This window comes from Cololabis saira, chromosome 13 (genome assembly GCF_033807715.1).
Source record: "Cololabis saira isolate AMF1-May2022 chromosome 13, fColSai1.1, whole genome shotgun sequence".
Taxonomy (NCBI): Eukaryota; Metazoa; Chordata; class Actinopteri; order Beloniformes; family Belonidae; genus Cololabis; species Cololabis saira.
In genome coordinates this window covers 15,183,429-15,199,569 of record NC_084599.1, presented here as the reverse complement: position 1 = coordinate 15,199,569, position 16,141 = coordinate 15,183,429, and the positions used below count along the sequence as shown (strand labels likewise).

The 16,141-nt window shown below is 38.2% G+C and overlaps 2 protein-coding genes across 6 annotated transcripts in view; one reads left to right on the top strand and one right to left on the bottom strand.

The window, feature by feature from the left end:
- Nucleotides 1-43: 43 nt before the first annotated feature.
- On the bottom strand, nt 44-3,386 carry LOC133458231 (synapse-associated protein 1-like). Its single transcript, XM_061737893.1, has 9 exons — nt 3,083-3,386; nt 2,825-2,943; nt 2,666-2,732; nt 1,815-1,888; nt 1,559-1,698; nt 1,308-1,429; nt 1,060-1,112; nt 841-916; nt 44-752 (listed from the first exon to the last, which is right to left on the bottom strand). The coding sequence occupies exons 1-9, from the start codon at nt 3,255-3,257 to the stop codon at nt 625-627; spliced, it is 954 nt and encodes a 317-aa protein (XP_061593877.1). The 5' UTR covers nt 3,258-3,386; the 3' UTR covers nt 44-624.
- Nucleotides 3,387-3,486: 100 nt separating this feature from the next.
- The window catches only part of shroom2a (shroom family member 2a), a 38,302-nt gene continuing 25,647 nt past the window's right edge, over nt 3,487-16,141 (top strand). For 4 of the 5 annotated variants that reach the window (XM_061737905.1, XM_061737904.1, XM_061737903.1 and 1 more), the window contains exons 1-2: nt 3,487-3,742; nt 5,459-5,669. In XM_061737905.1, coding sequence (XP_061593889.1) covers nt 3,738-3,742; nt 5,459-5,669 — 216 coding nt within the window. In that variant the 5' untranslated portion in view covers nt 3,487-3,737. Of the gene's footprint in view, nt 3,838-5,458; nt 5,670-16,141 lie in introns of all 5 variants that reach the window. The other variant, XM_061737902.1, reaches the window with a different exon arrangement.

Below are 16,141 nucleotides of genomic sequence, written 5' to 3'. Positions count from 1 at the left end.
ATATATATATATATATATATATATATATATATATATATATATATATATATTCATATATATATATATATATATATATATATATATATATATATATATTCAGAAAATAAATTGGCTCAGTCAGTCAGAGAATAAACTTTATATTTCACTAGGCACACAAAAAATCTCTGGATTTGGTTGAGGTCGTCACCTAGAGATAAGAAAGACTTTATATGTCATCTGGAACCTTTACGTGTAGCAACTACTTTAGTTTCATTTACATTTCAGTGTTATGACGCCTGAAATGTCTCAAAAAAACAAACCCTTATAACCAGCCAGACTACATTCCACACATTCCAAGACCCTCACTGGTTTTGTTGCTCCAGTGTTGCTTGATTTGGTACGACCACTATTAACCTGTGGCTTAAATAACTTAAAAAACTTTAAGTGGAATTAATTCTGTTACATCGTTAGGTCAGTTACCAGTTCTTGATATTGAAAATTCAAATAGTGAAGGTTTATCCAAGTGTCATACTATAAAATGTCTCAATGGTATTTGGAAGTCACTCTCGATCATCAGAGATCAGTCCTGTAACAAATCAATATGCTCTTATGAACACAAAGCTGTGAAAACTGTCCATCCAATGACTAACTGTCATCCTTGAGCATCTCCTCGATCTCTCTGTCCCAATTTTCATCGTGGCTCTCATTATCAAGCAGCACATCGTACTCCTCAAGCTCCTCCTGCAATTCCCTCTCCCAGTCCGGCGTCTCCTCTGGAAAAATAAATGAATTAAAAAACTAAAACATGCTTGTAAAAAGCTTCATAAATAAATGAAAAGCCGCTTTAATCCAAAGACCTACCCTGCTGTGAGTGCGGATGTTTGTTCTTGGACAGAACCAGCTGGTCCACTCCTTTGTGCAGGTCATCATCGTTTATCTTGCAAGAGTCAAAACATTCACCTATAAATTCATCAATGGACGAACTGGCAGACACCTCGGTTTCATCATTCCATCACAAAAACCCGAGACAGTTTTCACTTTGATGATGCTTTATAATAAAATGTATAGGTTATGGATTACCTCATTTGATTTAGGACTGTAGGCAGCAGGGAAAGACTGACGTTTAACTGCATCTACATTAAGAAAAGCGGCGTCATCGTGGAAGTGTATTTATAAAGACAGTCATATTTTCTCAAACTATTCACTCCAACTGCTCCTTACTTTTTTATCACAAAGCCAAAAAAAAATAAGCTCAGAAAGGGGAAAATGTAAGACATTTAACACTTTTTATGTGATGCTGATAAATTACATGAAACTGAATATTTTACCATTCTGATGAGAATCCTCGGCTTTTGAAGCCTGTTGCACTGCAAGAGCTCTGAGCTGGGCTGATTGTTTAATCAAAGACACCCGGTAGAAGTAATTCCTCCAGAAGATCTCCTCTCTCACCCTAAAATGAATGAGACCAAAGAAAAGAAAACAAAACTGTTTGGGTTTTTAATAAACACACTCTTGTGGAATGATGCTCGTGATGACAACACGAGGCATCAAAGTAAATTCCTTTACGAAACATTCTCACTGTTTGGGGACCAGATGGAAGCGCATCTTTCTGAGAAGCTCATCTTCCTCCAGCATCACCATGGCGACAGGATACATCTGGCCAAAGTCAAAATGAAACTGGACACCAGCAGGAGGGTCTCTCGAAAAATTTCTCTTGTCCTGACATCAAATTAAAATCATACAGTGATGTTAAATTTGTTTTGGGAATACACCATCATGTACTTCTGGTACGTTTTTATTTTTCCACAGAAAAAGTGCTTTACAAAGATACTGACAGCGGAGAGAGCTAAAATCTGCTCTTGTATGGTGTCCTCTTCAGAATAACCAACCCATGGTGGCACAGCAGCACCTAGGAACAATCAAAACTAGTGCAGTCAGTGTAAAATTAGTATAATCAAGAGCACAAATGTTTGGTTAAGTTGTTTTTTTTAGTAATTTACCTATTCAAATTAGATTCAAATTACATAAATACATATGGCACCATATTACCATTCTGAATGGTACTTTGTCCGAACTCCTAACCAGGGCTGTACAGTATATTATGAATACAGACTTTGAGTCATTCCGCTTAAATTTGAGGACAGTTGCACTTTGAGGTGTAAAAATGACAGCTCTTTAATATGTACAACCATTTTTTCACAGGCATGTTTGTTCATAGTCTTTCTACCCTCCGTTTTTACTCAAGTGAGGGAAATGGAGCTCTTTTGGTCTGAGATTATGTGATGGACACGTTAATATGATATTATTCCAATTCTGTATAGAAAGGCCATCCAAATAACTTGAATCTGAGTCGACATTATACTGTACGCCCATACACTTCCCAATTCTTCCGCTTGCTTCTGTTACATCATCCGTAAAGACTGGGTGATCCTTATCTGGTGGAATCTGTGCACAGGCCTTCACCAAACCTTTTTCCTGCCATCATTCTGCTACAAGGACATCTGTGTCATTCAACTATTTTTGGGACTGAGCTTGAATTCTTAACTGGTGCTATCATTAACATAAAAAGAAAAAACGTTTTTCTTTTGTTTTTTTGCTTTTTTTGTGTCTGTCAAACTGCTGATTTGGATGTTCCTGGTATTTACATTAACTGATATCTTTACAGAGGGCAGAAGTACTTCCTTACCATATTTTTGATTGTTTTTTTCTTTCAGAAATCTTTCTTGTTCTCTCTGGAAATCCCCCAGGATGGTCTGAGAGAAGAGAACATTTTCTCAAATATTTTAAATGCATTTTGTACACAGAAATACAGGATGTGTTAAACTATAGACAGAAAATCAATTACCTTTTCAATAATTTCACTTAGTTTTCCCTCCTCCACGCTTTTCTTTAAGGTTTCTGCTGTTCCAATTACAGACTCGGACAACTTCTTAGAGGCGTTGCTGGCAAAATTAGATATATAACCTGCAGAAAAACAGACCACAAGCGTCGCAGGCATTAAAATCATCTGCATGCAAGTAAACAACCATATTGCACAAAGTCTACCACTGCAAAGCTCAGTTACTGCAAACTACTTTGTCAATTCCAGCGAGGAGTAACTTACCACTGAAACTTTTAGATTTTTGCTCAACTTGAGGCGGTATTTGTTCTGTTCTCTGCTCGTTTTCACCAACATTTGTCGGTTTCTTGTCTTTATTTTTTTCCTCGAGACCAGACTTTCTTTCTTCTCCAACTTGCCCATTTTCTTTTCCAAGCCAAGCTCCCCAGTTCTTTAACATACCTTAACGTTGTAGAGAATATTTATATTAGTTTATTTATAATCCTCTTGTGTTTACCTGGTATATATAAATATTTGTCTTTTTTTTGTAATAGCTGGTGACGTCGTTCGCCACTCGCTCACTGACTTCCGCGCATCGCTCCTTTTTGTCCCTTTCCGCGCGCCGTCGAGTGGGCTGGTTGTCATGGCGACGCGGACGCCGCCCGCAGCCCCTCACCTGTGCGCGCTGCCGACGGCAGGTGGAGCGCTTGCGCTGCTCTCGGCAGCGCTGGTGATCCCTGTTGTCCTCGGACCGGGGCTAGTTTAGCTCGGCTAATTTAAACTGTCCCGAGTGTGTTGTCAGTGCTCTCGGATTGTACCATGGAGCAGGATACGGGCTGAACCGTCGCGGTTTTGGAGCTGCTCGCACTCGCAGATCATATAACAGATACAGTTTGATCGGAGAGGGATTCCCGGGAGAAAGGAGAACTGTGGAGGAAAAATGAAGTATGTGTAACGTAAAACCTGGGATATATTATAGCTGCGTGCCGCTCCGAGAAGCTCTGGCGTTTACCGGTTTATCCATAAGTTTTAAGTCCCAGGTAAGAACCAGTCCTTTTATTGTGGGGTTTATTGTATTCTTTTGATAATATACGAAACTAGTGGACAGATAAGTTACTTTTACAGATAATTGGTTACCAATGTAAACAGCGAGGTCTGCTTGACTTTATTTGTTGGTGAAGCCGAGCGTGTTTCCATTGTGCCACTCGACGGTGATGATGTCTTAAAACCCGTCAAATGTAACAGGACTAAGTTCAAGTTAGCTGTTCTGGAGGGTGGCATGGGACTACCAAGTGTTGCATACTTCGTGCACTAGTTTCATGTTGTATAGAAACGCTGGAAAAAAACATGTTTTGTGACACTAGAAGTTAGTAACGAACAGCAAATCTAGTGTGTTTAGAGGGGAGTTCCTTTCAAATTAAGAGCTTTTGATTCTAAAAAAAGCCAGTTAAATAACCACAAAGGTGCTTAATATATCCAATTTAATAAATTATTCAAAATGCCCAAGACAGAAACTATTAATGGACTTATTGAACGCCGAAAATACTATTTCGGAAGTCCGTTTAGTTTCTAAAAAGGAAACTCAACATTTTCTGTAAATGCCAAATGCACTATTGTATGCCTGTACAGTAATATCCTGCACCAGCTTTTACATTCTTGCTTCTACAAAGTGTATGACCTGGTTATTGTTTTAGTGGCAAGAGTTGATTTTAAAGGGAATCTCCTTACAACTTCACTGTTTTACTTTATTCTTCTGTGATGAAAAATTGTGATCACATTTTCATATATTGTATTTTTGGTTCACACCAATTTTCTAACTTATGCCAGTTTAACCCTGTTATATTCTAAAGTTGTTTACATTTTACGGTACAAACAACATTTTCTAAAAGCTCTTTATGCTACCCCAAAATTCTATGTCATAAAGTATGTATTTTCTGATAAATTAATAAACATTTTAAAATAAGGATGGATTTTTATGCATCAAAGACACAGGAAATAGCACAACAACATGACCGGTTATTACAAGGGCTTCTCAGTGATAGAACAACATGTTTCCTAAACAAGTGTTTCCCAGTCTCCATCCGTGGGACCCTCTTTCCTGCATGTTTTATGTTTGCCTGCTCCAACACACCTGTCTAAAATCAGTAGGACCTTGTGCAGACTTTGATGACAAGTTGATGAGGTAATCCGTTCATTTGAAAAAGATGTTTTGGAGCAGATAAATACCTAAAACATGCAAAGCAGTGGATCCTGAGGACTTGTTCTGGAAAACGCTGGCTTTGATCATAGTTTGCAAATTCTTTCGCATTTGAAACTAGAACAAAAAATGAACAAAAGCATAGAAAGACACGATCAAACAAGAAAAAAGTGAGGATTAAAAGCACAACAATGAAAATCACTGTCTTAAAAAGACTACTCCTTACTACTCTTAATCCATGAGAGAGACTGCTCCTTACCTCATTCATTCATTCATTCATCCATCCATTCATTCATTCACATTATTTAGCTGTGGTATAACTGAATGTCATCAGCAAAGTTGGACACTGTGAAGTTAACTGAACATTGGGTAACAACATTTTTCCAGAAGTGTTAATGGATATCTGCTCAGTGGACCTGCTCTGACAATCTTTTTATAATTTTTTTTTCTACATTTTTTAACAGTAAGATGGATGCTGAGGGATGTACAAATGACATGATCCGTACTCAAGCCGAGAGCTTTTGGCATGTGACGGAGCAGTCCGGAGATCTGAATCCAAGGAGCAGAGATGGAGAGGGGTCGAAGCTGGTGAATGTATTTCTTTCAGGAGGAGCACCGTGGGGGTTTACACTCAGAGGTGGACTGGAGCATCGGGAGCCACTGATCATAACCAAGGTAAATAAAAGAATATTACACCTTTTTTTTATGTTAAAATTAGTTGATAATTTTTTGCTGGTTGTAGAGACGATTTTTTTTTGGGGGGGGGGGGTGTTAGATTTATCGATTAATGGATTCATTCATTCATTTAGACATAGTTGCCTCCCAACCAGAAAGTTGCTGGATCATACTGCCAGTCCCAATCTGGATAAATCTGGAGGGCTATGTCAGGAAGAGCATCTAATGTAAAACCTATGTGGACTACGATGATCTGCTGAGGTGATTCCTTCAAAAGGGAAAAGCCAAAACAAGTAGCTTTTTTTTTCTTCCAATGATAGAATGTATGAAGTCATCATCAAATAAATTACATAATTTATTCACAGCAATAATTTAACTATGTCCTCAAAGCAGTCAGACGTGTACTTTTATTATGACAACTCGAAAAAGTTTTTTAACGGTTTGCGTAATAAACTGGTTACTATTATTGTGGCTGTGCAACAGAACGTATTGTTTTTCTACTCTGGTTTTTGGTTTCTAGTGTCATCTTGTGAAACAGGATCTCTGCTGATAATCAGCCAATATGCCAAAACTGGTCCCATGATGCATTTCAAAAGACAGCCCTCCTTATTTATATTGTGAAGCTGTAATGGATACGGAAATATAAAAAAAAAAGAGAGAGAGACAGGACTAGGGCACGTATAAAGGAAATGCAAATAATGTAATATTTTTGGGATTATTTGGATATTAACTTATTTATTGTTTATATTTTATGTATTATTCATATATTTTTTGTGGGATACAAACTTGTTGTTTATAGTCATGCTAGAGAGGTTCGGTGGTCAGACAGTTCGAAATGTACTATAAAAATTGTCGGCTAATGAAAAAGTTTCCAACAGGCATACATAAACTTGTGCACCAATATGGAACAATGGCTTCCACAGTTGCTACTTTAGAGATCACTTGGCTTTTCATCTTATGCCACCATCAGCTCATAATAGTTTTTTTCTTTCAGTATTTTATGTATGACTAAATACCAGCAAACTGAATGACATCACCATCAGCTTAAGGTGAATGTTTTGTGATGTAGACTCCCATGCAGAACTAAAAAGGTGAATGAGTTTGACGTACTTGCTGAACATCATGCTAGCAGGCTTATGTCTGAACTGAACGGTGCCAAAGTTCAGGCTCGGACAGCTTTTACTTTGGCTGTAGATTATTTGCATTTCCTCCACATTTGTCTTTCGGCATGTACCTACTCTGTGGTGAGAGTAGCAGCTATCTCCTTTGTGTGATTTGTTGGGTAAACCATGACCCAAGCTCTGCTTGTTTGACTTATATTACCCAAATAATCAGCCTTTTATAACTCCAAAACCTAAAGGTAAAACAGATAATGCATAATGTCTGTGGATCATAATTATTTTACGACGTGACATTCTTAAATCTGTGTTATGAGTATGCAGTGCCATTGAGGAGGAGAGTGGGTCAGCTGCAAATCCCACGGTAATCTCACTTCTCTGTTGACCGTGTAATGATTTACTTCAGAAGACCTTCCTAGTTAATTTGACAGTAAAATACCAGCCCCTGCTAGCTGGAAGCTGCCCCCCTTCTCTATTTTTGCTTGTTATTTCTGTATTGGCCCAAAAAAAAGTCCAAAGTTCATCACAGATAGGCAAAGCTCGACCATATCGACATGGGCCGCTGCACCTAGAGCCACCCCATTACCACTGGATTATGGTCATTTTAACCTTTTCAACAGTCAGATTAAATGGCAGGGGCACATTTTTGATGGTTAATGAGTTTTTTTTTTTTTTTAATCATCCAGTATGGCTGTAGTTCTGTGGTTTGATGGCTCTTGATATTTTGTCACTGACCACTGCATCTGCATCACAAGGCCTGACAAAAGTGGACCTGTTTGCATCAGATGGTGAGCTCTTTGTTTCTCTCTGTTTTATATAATTTCCATTCCTTTTGTAATATCTAATCATTTTTACATACTCTGTCCAGGTAGCAGTTACAGATTGTTTTCTCTCGTTTTTTTCCCAGTTGTCTCATTAATTCAATAAGTCATGCACTTAGTACATGTCTTTCAAACATCTTGAAAGACCTCAGCGTTGGTTTGTGACCTGATGTGTTGTGTGTTACTACATCTCACCTGAACATTTGCGTTCTCATTTTGTTCTGCTGGGTTAAATTTCAGTTTGAAGGAGGAACTTGTGGTACCAGGAGCCGGGGAGGAATGTTGGAGCTTTGTTTGATTTTTCTAAATTTGCTGAATTACCCATGACAGCCTGAAGCCTGTTGGAATGGCTGATGGGATGAATTAAGTGAAGGTTAGTTATTTGCACTCTTTTAGAGTGGATTGTGAATTAGAACAATGATTTATGGCAGTGAGTTATTTGTTTTTGACTAGAAATAGATGCAAGTATAAACCCTCACCCTCCATATAGTACCGGTATACTGACATGTTGCTGTATGCTTGATAAAAGAAAATGGTTTGAGGCCTCTAATAATCATTGTTTGACACACTTTAAAACAATCATGACATGGTGCAGGGTTTTCTTGCACCTAACCATTTACCATCTTTCTTTTGAGTAAGAAGCTTGCTAACTGAACTGGTATAAGAACATTAATGCAAAAGCTTATTTTTGAAGATGTTGCTTGTTAGATTTGGCCTGAATTATTTTTTAACAGCAGAATTCAGTATTTGCTGCATTTCTCTAAGGAAAACTATGACCCCATTCAGACCTGGTATTAAGATGAGAAATCTGATCACAGCAGGCAACAAATGCGAGGTCTGAACCCAGTCCAGATGGATTCAGATCTGATCTCCCAGGATGCTCTGTGGTCTGGGACACGTGTGTTCACATTCTCTTTGTAGTCAGAACATGAAAGCATCATGAGATGGATTCAGGGACTCTACTAATGTTACCTAGAGGATGACTCATCTGATTTTGCACGCAAATGATGGTAATAAGGTGTTTAGTCATTCAATTTCCTCTGTGTTTGTGGCAGATTTTTCTTCATATTATACACAACCTGATCTGTTTTCTAAATATCTTTTGCTAAATTGAATTTTGAGGAAAAAAGGGTTTTTCAGGTTTCTCTTGCTGATTTTTTTCTGTTTTTCTTGTTTTTTTTTGCGATTTAGAGCTAGATATTTCCTGCGGCTGCTTCTGGTGGTTAAAAATGACAACGCATTCAACGCTTGCAAGTAGAAATGACATGGGGGTGTATTTGCAAGGTACATTTGGGTACACATCTTAATGCCAGGTGTGAATGTGCATGCTAACCACCGGCTACTTGTGATCAAATGCATTTTAATGCCACTTCCTTGGCCCGTTGGCCTGGTAAGCTGAAGGATTCAAATAATGAATTTGTCTTTTAATGAACTTCTCTTCAGGGGTTTATAAAAGTATTATTAAATTGAATAATTTTCTCTGACTTAATTGTGTTCAACATTGATTCGGACCTTTATTTTATTCAGTCAAACCTTGCACATTGTTGCATTTCATATATGACAAAAAACATTTGTCATGAAAAGCAATCGTTTTCTCAACCATATTCTTATTTCATTTTTTGCAGCTCACTTCAGTGAAATATACAGTATGTTGAAGACAAAAAAAGGACCCAGAGTTTGATGACTGGTTCAGAGTATTGGGTAAAAAAAAAAAAAAATCTCCTGGATCTAATTAAAATTCTTAACATTCCTCTCATAGTCCAGGTTTTGCTCAAGGTCCTCATGGACTTAACGTCCTTAGTCTCAATAAACTTAAATAATCCTGTATTACAAAAGACATCTGGACATGCACCCCGTTCACATTTCCCCTGCCAGTATCGTGCTTTATATGGGGAAAGAAAATCGCTGGCTCTTTATGAACCATTACTGGACACACTGCAAAACTATCTGGGTTTTTTACATGCTGTGATAAATCACCTGCAGGTAAACAGGTTTTAGTAATTACTGAATTCTTTGTGCGGTAATATTGAGTAGAGTGCCCCAGGAATGCTCAACCTCTGGAGCAAAGATGGTCCAGAGAACACAAAACTTGAGATGAGGGTCCTTTTTTTCTTTATTAAAAGAAAGATTCAAAACAAATAGTTTTTTAGGGCTTTGGACATGGACTGCTGCAGGAGCTGTAAGGTGGCCTGAAAGAGAGAATTGGACTGTGTGTACTTTGGGATATACTTCTGGGCAGAGATATTGTAAAGGTCCCTTGGTGTTATCTAAAAATAAAATACGCCTGAACTTTTAATGTTCAGTTTGAATAAAAATAACTTTTTTCAGGCTTTCACAATAATATAGAATTCATAATGTTTGTTGATTATTTTCTGCAAAGAGTTTACACACACTCTAGGGCGCATATTCGCTAAACACCCACGTAAAACAAATACAGCCCAGTGCAACAGCCCTGAATGATATCCTCCCTTTACAAGGGTTACAATGTTTCTAACTGTTCAAGGGTAGCGACTATCTGCTTAATGCAATAATGTGCAACAGTTGCAAAAACGAGATCCACCAAAAAGATTATTATGACTGATGGTATAACCCTTATGTCAGGATGAAAGGGGTCTGATCAACACTGTGTAGCAGCAAGCTGGCATCAGGTTGTCCTGACATGGAGAAAAAGATACTCGCATAAATAGAATTAAAAACAAAAAAAAGAAAAAGAGAGGTTTATCCAGTACAGCAGCTCCAACGTGTTTACAATACTCTCACCATCTGTGTTTGCTGCACACACACATCATAGCTGAGCAGCCGGCGATGCAGAGACAGGTGCTGTGGTCACCGTAGCCTTCAAGTTGTTTGTAAAATTCATTACAAACGTGGACATTCAAACAATGGCCCTGTATTGTCCCCTTTTTTTAGACGGACCTATAGGTGAATAGGTGAATGTGTCTTAAGTGTAAAGCACTTTGAGTTTTTAGCAAGACTTGAAAAGTGTTTTAAAAATTGTCCCATTACCATTTATGTAAAGTTTAGCGGTCAAAATATTGGTATATTAGGTACAGAAATTACCAGCATATGTCATTACACATATACTCAATGATTGTGTTAAAAGAAAAAAGAAATACATGCATTGTAAGAAATGGAGCACTAGTTATATGGATGATCTGATGTGATGACAAACACAGCAATGAAAACTCCAATCATGCCAACATAATCAATTATTAACATAACTGGTAAGGAGTACAGGAAGATACACTGGGTACATCATGTTTTAATGGATTACTTAACTGATTTTAGTAAATTTCAGAACCAGGGTCGCTGTCATTTATGTAAGCAGTTTAGCATTTTAAAATATTAATGTTTTTGCATTAAAACCAAACTAATACATTTTGACAGTGTTTGACAAGGTTAGAACTAGAAAAATCAGAAAGTACTGAGTTCAAGGCATGATAGGTTGGATGCATCCACTTTTCCATGTTTTGTCATTCAAAACTTCTTTGAAGCTGCTGTAAGAACTATTTCCATGTGTATTAAAAAGAAAATGATGAAATAACTAAGATGGAAAAAAGACTGTTGTGGTGACAAATCCAAAGAAAGTTCAACCCAAACCACTCTATAGGTTTATCCCTTTTCTTGGTTTTTAGCAGGTTATTTTCTTTTTTTGTCACAGCTCAGAGCAGCACCTACAGAAAAGCACTACTAAGACACTTTAAAGGAGCATGAGGCTCCTTTTAAGAAATGAGACTCTCTAGCGCCACCCTTCGCCACGACGGCCGCCGAGGGTACTGCAGCCAACAGCGAAGCCGGTGTCGTGCCAAAAAGTGATTGCCTGCCAGAATCTGATTTATCCCCTGAAAATGGGTCTTTTTACCTGCCAAAAATTGATTGAAGGCCAAATACGATTAATGAAAGGTTGTTTCTACCTAAATATGATTTGATCTCATTCTTGAGCTTCATAATATAAACACTAGAGCTCACATGATTGCTTTTAACTCTTTTAAAGGACCATTACAACACAAAATAGGCATTTTCACCTGCCAAAAATTGATTGAAGGCCAAATACAGTTAATGAAAAGTTGTTTCTGCCTAAATATGATTTGATCTCATTCTTGAGCTTCATAATCTGAAAATCTGACGTTTTAGCGCTATCGCTCAATGGGCTGCTGTGCGCGCTCCCGCGGCCAGAAATCAGAAGGAATCAGATTCTGGCAGGCAATCACTTTTTGGCACAACACCGGCACGGGAGAACGGGGAGAACGCGCATGCAGCGTCATGTGACGTCCCATCCGCAGGACAGCGCGGGAAATTCGGCCCCCGAATTGCAGCACATTTTGCAGCACACAGCCTGTTCAAGGCAACGAGAGATACACTAGAGGGCTCATTCTTTTTGGTTTTCAACGCTTCATCTGACATTATTACTAGAAAACTTAAAACGTATACGAATTTTTTTCATAAATCCTGCCTCAATCCTGCCTCATGCTCCTTTTAAAATGCATGTAGAGTAGTTGGTGTGAATCACGAGTTTCATCATGATACGATATCTGATTAACTGGATTACAACATTAATATCTGCCAATATCACAGTCTGCCAAGATACAATTTTAATTGGTTTCAACAACATTCAACATGAGAAAATATTACATTTCAATTGAACAAAATCACTTTTTGTTCATTTTATTTTCTTTTATTATTTTCCCTTTTGTGAGTGATCACATACTGTTGTCCTCTTAGAAATGTAGTAATGCATGTGTACTTGCATGACCCTGCCTCGTCCACACTGTGACATGGAAGTAACACAGCGTATGGCTCCAGCAGTTTGTAGCAAAGAAAAATGCAGCATTCATTGTTTGAAAACACTTTGACATTTTCTGAAGATGAACAAAGTGAAGTGAAATATAAACACTGCAGGAAAACTGTTTCAGCAACCAAAGAAAGGGGAAAAAAAGAAAGAATTCTACAGTCCAGTTGCCTTGAAGAAGAGGGATTTTTGGATGTCTGCGATCAAAGGTTAACCTCATCCTTCTGTTTCAACATGCAGCACAATCATGTTACCGAATATGAACAATTACGGGCTCAAAAAGAGAGAGAAGCTGTATTTGAAATCTTCGACAATGCACTACGTAGATCTCGCTGTTTGGTAGTGCTGTCCAAATATGTAGTAATGATATTTGACTGGCTCACTTTGTTCAACATTTAAATTTCAAGTTATGTGTGCTTCGGAGCTAGGAGGGCCAATAAGAGGGTTGAACCGTTGGGAGGCCTAAAGCATTGGCTGAGCTTGTTTGTGTTTGCTCATATCTGGGGAAACTACAATGAATATCACCGGTGTCTAAAGCTGCACATGAGTTCAGTGACCCGTCAACACACTGCACAGGACATCTGTCAGCAAAAGAGACACATTCCTTATTCTCATCGCCACCACATCCTTCCCTTCATGGCCCACAGAGGGACATAAGGCTTTTTTTTTCTGGATCCTCAGGAATCCAGGATGGCTGCACACAAACTGATTACAGTCCAGAGGAAGGTGGTCAACAAAGGATATGGTACAGTTTGTGCTGATTGGGAGTCTTTGGTGAGAATTGTTTGAAAAACAGCCTGACCCCTGTTGTTGCATGAGCAACAGCTTTGTTTGCCCTTGTGTTTTCCTTTGTGTAGCTCCCTTCATTATTTACAGTCTTCACAGGGAGCCATGTTTCCACTTAAGCTCCATTGGAAGCAACTGAAAGACTTGCATGTACCTTCAGGCTATTTAACATGCACCGTACGTACATCACTTTGTACAAGACAGTCAACACTGTACTGTCATTGAGATTGTTTTTTTTTTTTAAATTAGTTTCTAATTTTACTATACTTGGTGATGCTGTTATTGTAGCAGTGTCTTTTTACTTCAGTAACAGGACACAACTCCTCTATCCCCTCCTGCTCCTTCTTTAGCTTATCAAAAAAAAACTTCTATTACCCAACAAACCTATGGAGCTACCAGTTGACGCCGATAGTTTCTAGACCAGTGCATAGTCTTTTTTTTTTCTTTTTTTTCCTCCCTAGGTCATGATGAGCCAAGTATGCGTGGCAGAAACACAGTCAGGCAGCCTAACATGGACAGATAAGTAATGGGTATTGCGAAGCCAAAAATAAACATAAGCTCAAGCATAACTTTGACTGCCCCCCTCTTTTTTTTCAGTTTTTATCCTGTTTAAGCAAACATTTTATTTCTGGACTTTCATATATACATGGGTTTATTTAGAAAACGTCCTAGCGTCACCTAGAACAACCAAACCTAACAACACCTCTGATAGCGACTTAGTAAATGCATCAGGCAGGAATTCTCCACAAAATACACTACCATATCAGGACTAGCTCAGGAATCTTGCCAGCCAGTGTGAACATCGGTCCCTGTGCTTTACCCTCTATTATATAAAAAAACAATAAATAATAGAGGCTGCAGAATGATTAGCTCTCTCCGTGCCTCCAGTTTTCTCCACTTAGGATAAGAGCCATATAAGACATAACGGTCTGTAAACATACACATACCTTTGTGGTTGAGTCATGCAGCCCCCCCCCACCCCTCTCGCCTCCCACCCCACCCCCGTCACAGGTTGAGAAGGGAACTGATAATCGGCTGCAGAGCTGTGCTTTTGTGTGTAAATGCGTCAACTGCCGAGCAAGTTTTCACTGCTTCTCTCTCCACACTTGGCCGTGCCGTCTCAGGTCTGACTTTCTGCGTCAGCGTGAGGACAGCGCTGACCTTAACGCTCTGTGCTTTTAACACTCTAGAAATACCAAGCCGTAGCGGTTCTTTCTGACAGTTCAGCGTCTACTGTCTTAAATCACTCCTCGTGTTGGTGAGTCTTCTCCAACACCAGCAGTTAGAAGTTCAAAACACCGTACTCCCCCTGACTACACACCCGCTTGTTATTTCAGGTGTCTTCTCTCATACAAACACACTACCGTTTGTTGTTACATCACACCACTGGTATTGGAGAGCTACTTTTTGAAGTATTTTTGTTACCTTTGATACTGGCAGAAGCCAGCGTATCTGCTGGTAATTTGGGTAAACAGTGTAGACTACTGTATATTCTGTAGTTGTAAGTAAGTTTAGAGTTGATGCCTATGGATTTTATTAAGAATATTGTTTCTTGGCTTTATTCACACCTAACATTACATGGCATTCACAAAGATTGTTGTTTTTTTCTTTTCATGCATTGGATATTGGTTAATTTTCTTTCCATGGAGTGTTTTTAAAAAAAAATCTTCTAAATATATCTGGAACAATTTTTATATTTGACTTCAATAATAATTAAAATTTACATTTTAACTTTTGAATATTTTCACTGGTCAGCAATATTCATTGTTATAATTCCTCATAAGTATATTCAAACATCAGTTTCAGAAAATGTATAATATTCCATTTTGACATAAAAATGTATTTCCCTTTTCTTTGCAGTTATCCCGTTATAACAAAGTCCCACATTCTTGTTAATTATGAGCGTTATTTGTAGAATTACAATGGATTATGTAACAAGTAGAGTTTATTGATGGGGTTTTATTATAGATATTAACAGACACGTTAAATATTTGTTCAAGTGATGACATACAGCCATGTACAAAGAAAATACACGTACATGTATATGTATATGTATGGTTCACATGTTCAACAAAGCTGCAAAAACCCAACACACTGAAGTGTGTCTTTCTAAAGACTCTGCCTCACATTCCTAACATCATTTTTTTTTTTTTTTTTTTATTTGACTTTTGTGGTTGAAATCAACCGATTTATTTGCAAACAGGGCCGGGGAGTGAGCTTTGATCACAAGTTTTATGCAGAGATGCACGTCAAGGCCAGCTGTGACCAAACAAATGCTTAGAACTGTCCACTTGTGATTGGATCCCTCAGGATGGGTTTAAAAACCTGGGGTAAACGGGGCCAACATGAAGGTTACTAAGAGTTACTTAGAAACTCCCAGTTTCTTTTGCCAACTCACTGGTCGTTACTCATACTGCTCTTTTGAGTAATCTTTGTTCACCACTTGGGGAGAAAGTGGCGATGGTGTGTGTACAGATAACCTTTCTGACTGTGGATTAATGGAGTGTAGCCTCTTTTGGGAACTTTTTCTGAAAATCTTACCACGCTTACGCACAAACACAGCATTGGAAGGTTTCATTGAAAACAAAAAATATCAGGTAAGGACTATTAATACGGCTTGAATTTTTTTTTTTTTTTTTTTTTTTAAACCTTGTCTGGACACATATTAATGATTGATACCATGACGGTAGAAACCAAAGGCATATATATGTGCATTATTACTATATTTAATATATATATGCATACATATGCATACACATACATAAATATACACATACAAACCCAGTGAATTTTATTTTTTATTTTTTATTTTTTTTTTTTGGGGGGGGGTGACATCCACTGCCAATCCAGGAAGCAGGAACACACGGAGACACACGTCAAGCACTGGAAATCTGCATAAAAAAAAAACACAAACAAAACACGAAACCTGCACGGAGCCGACCAAAGCACGAACAGCAA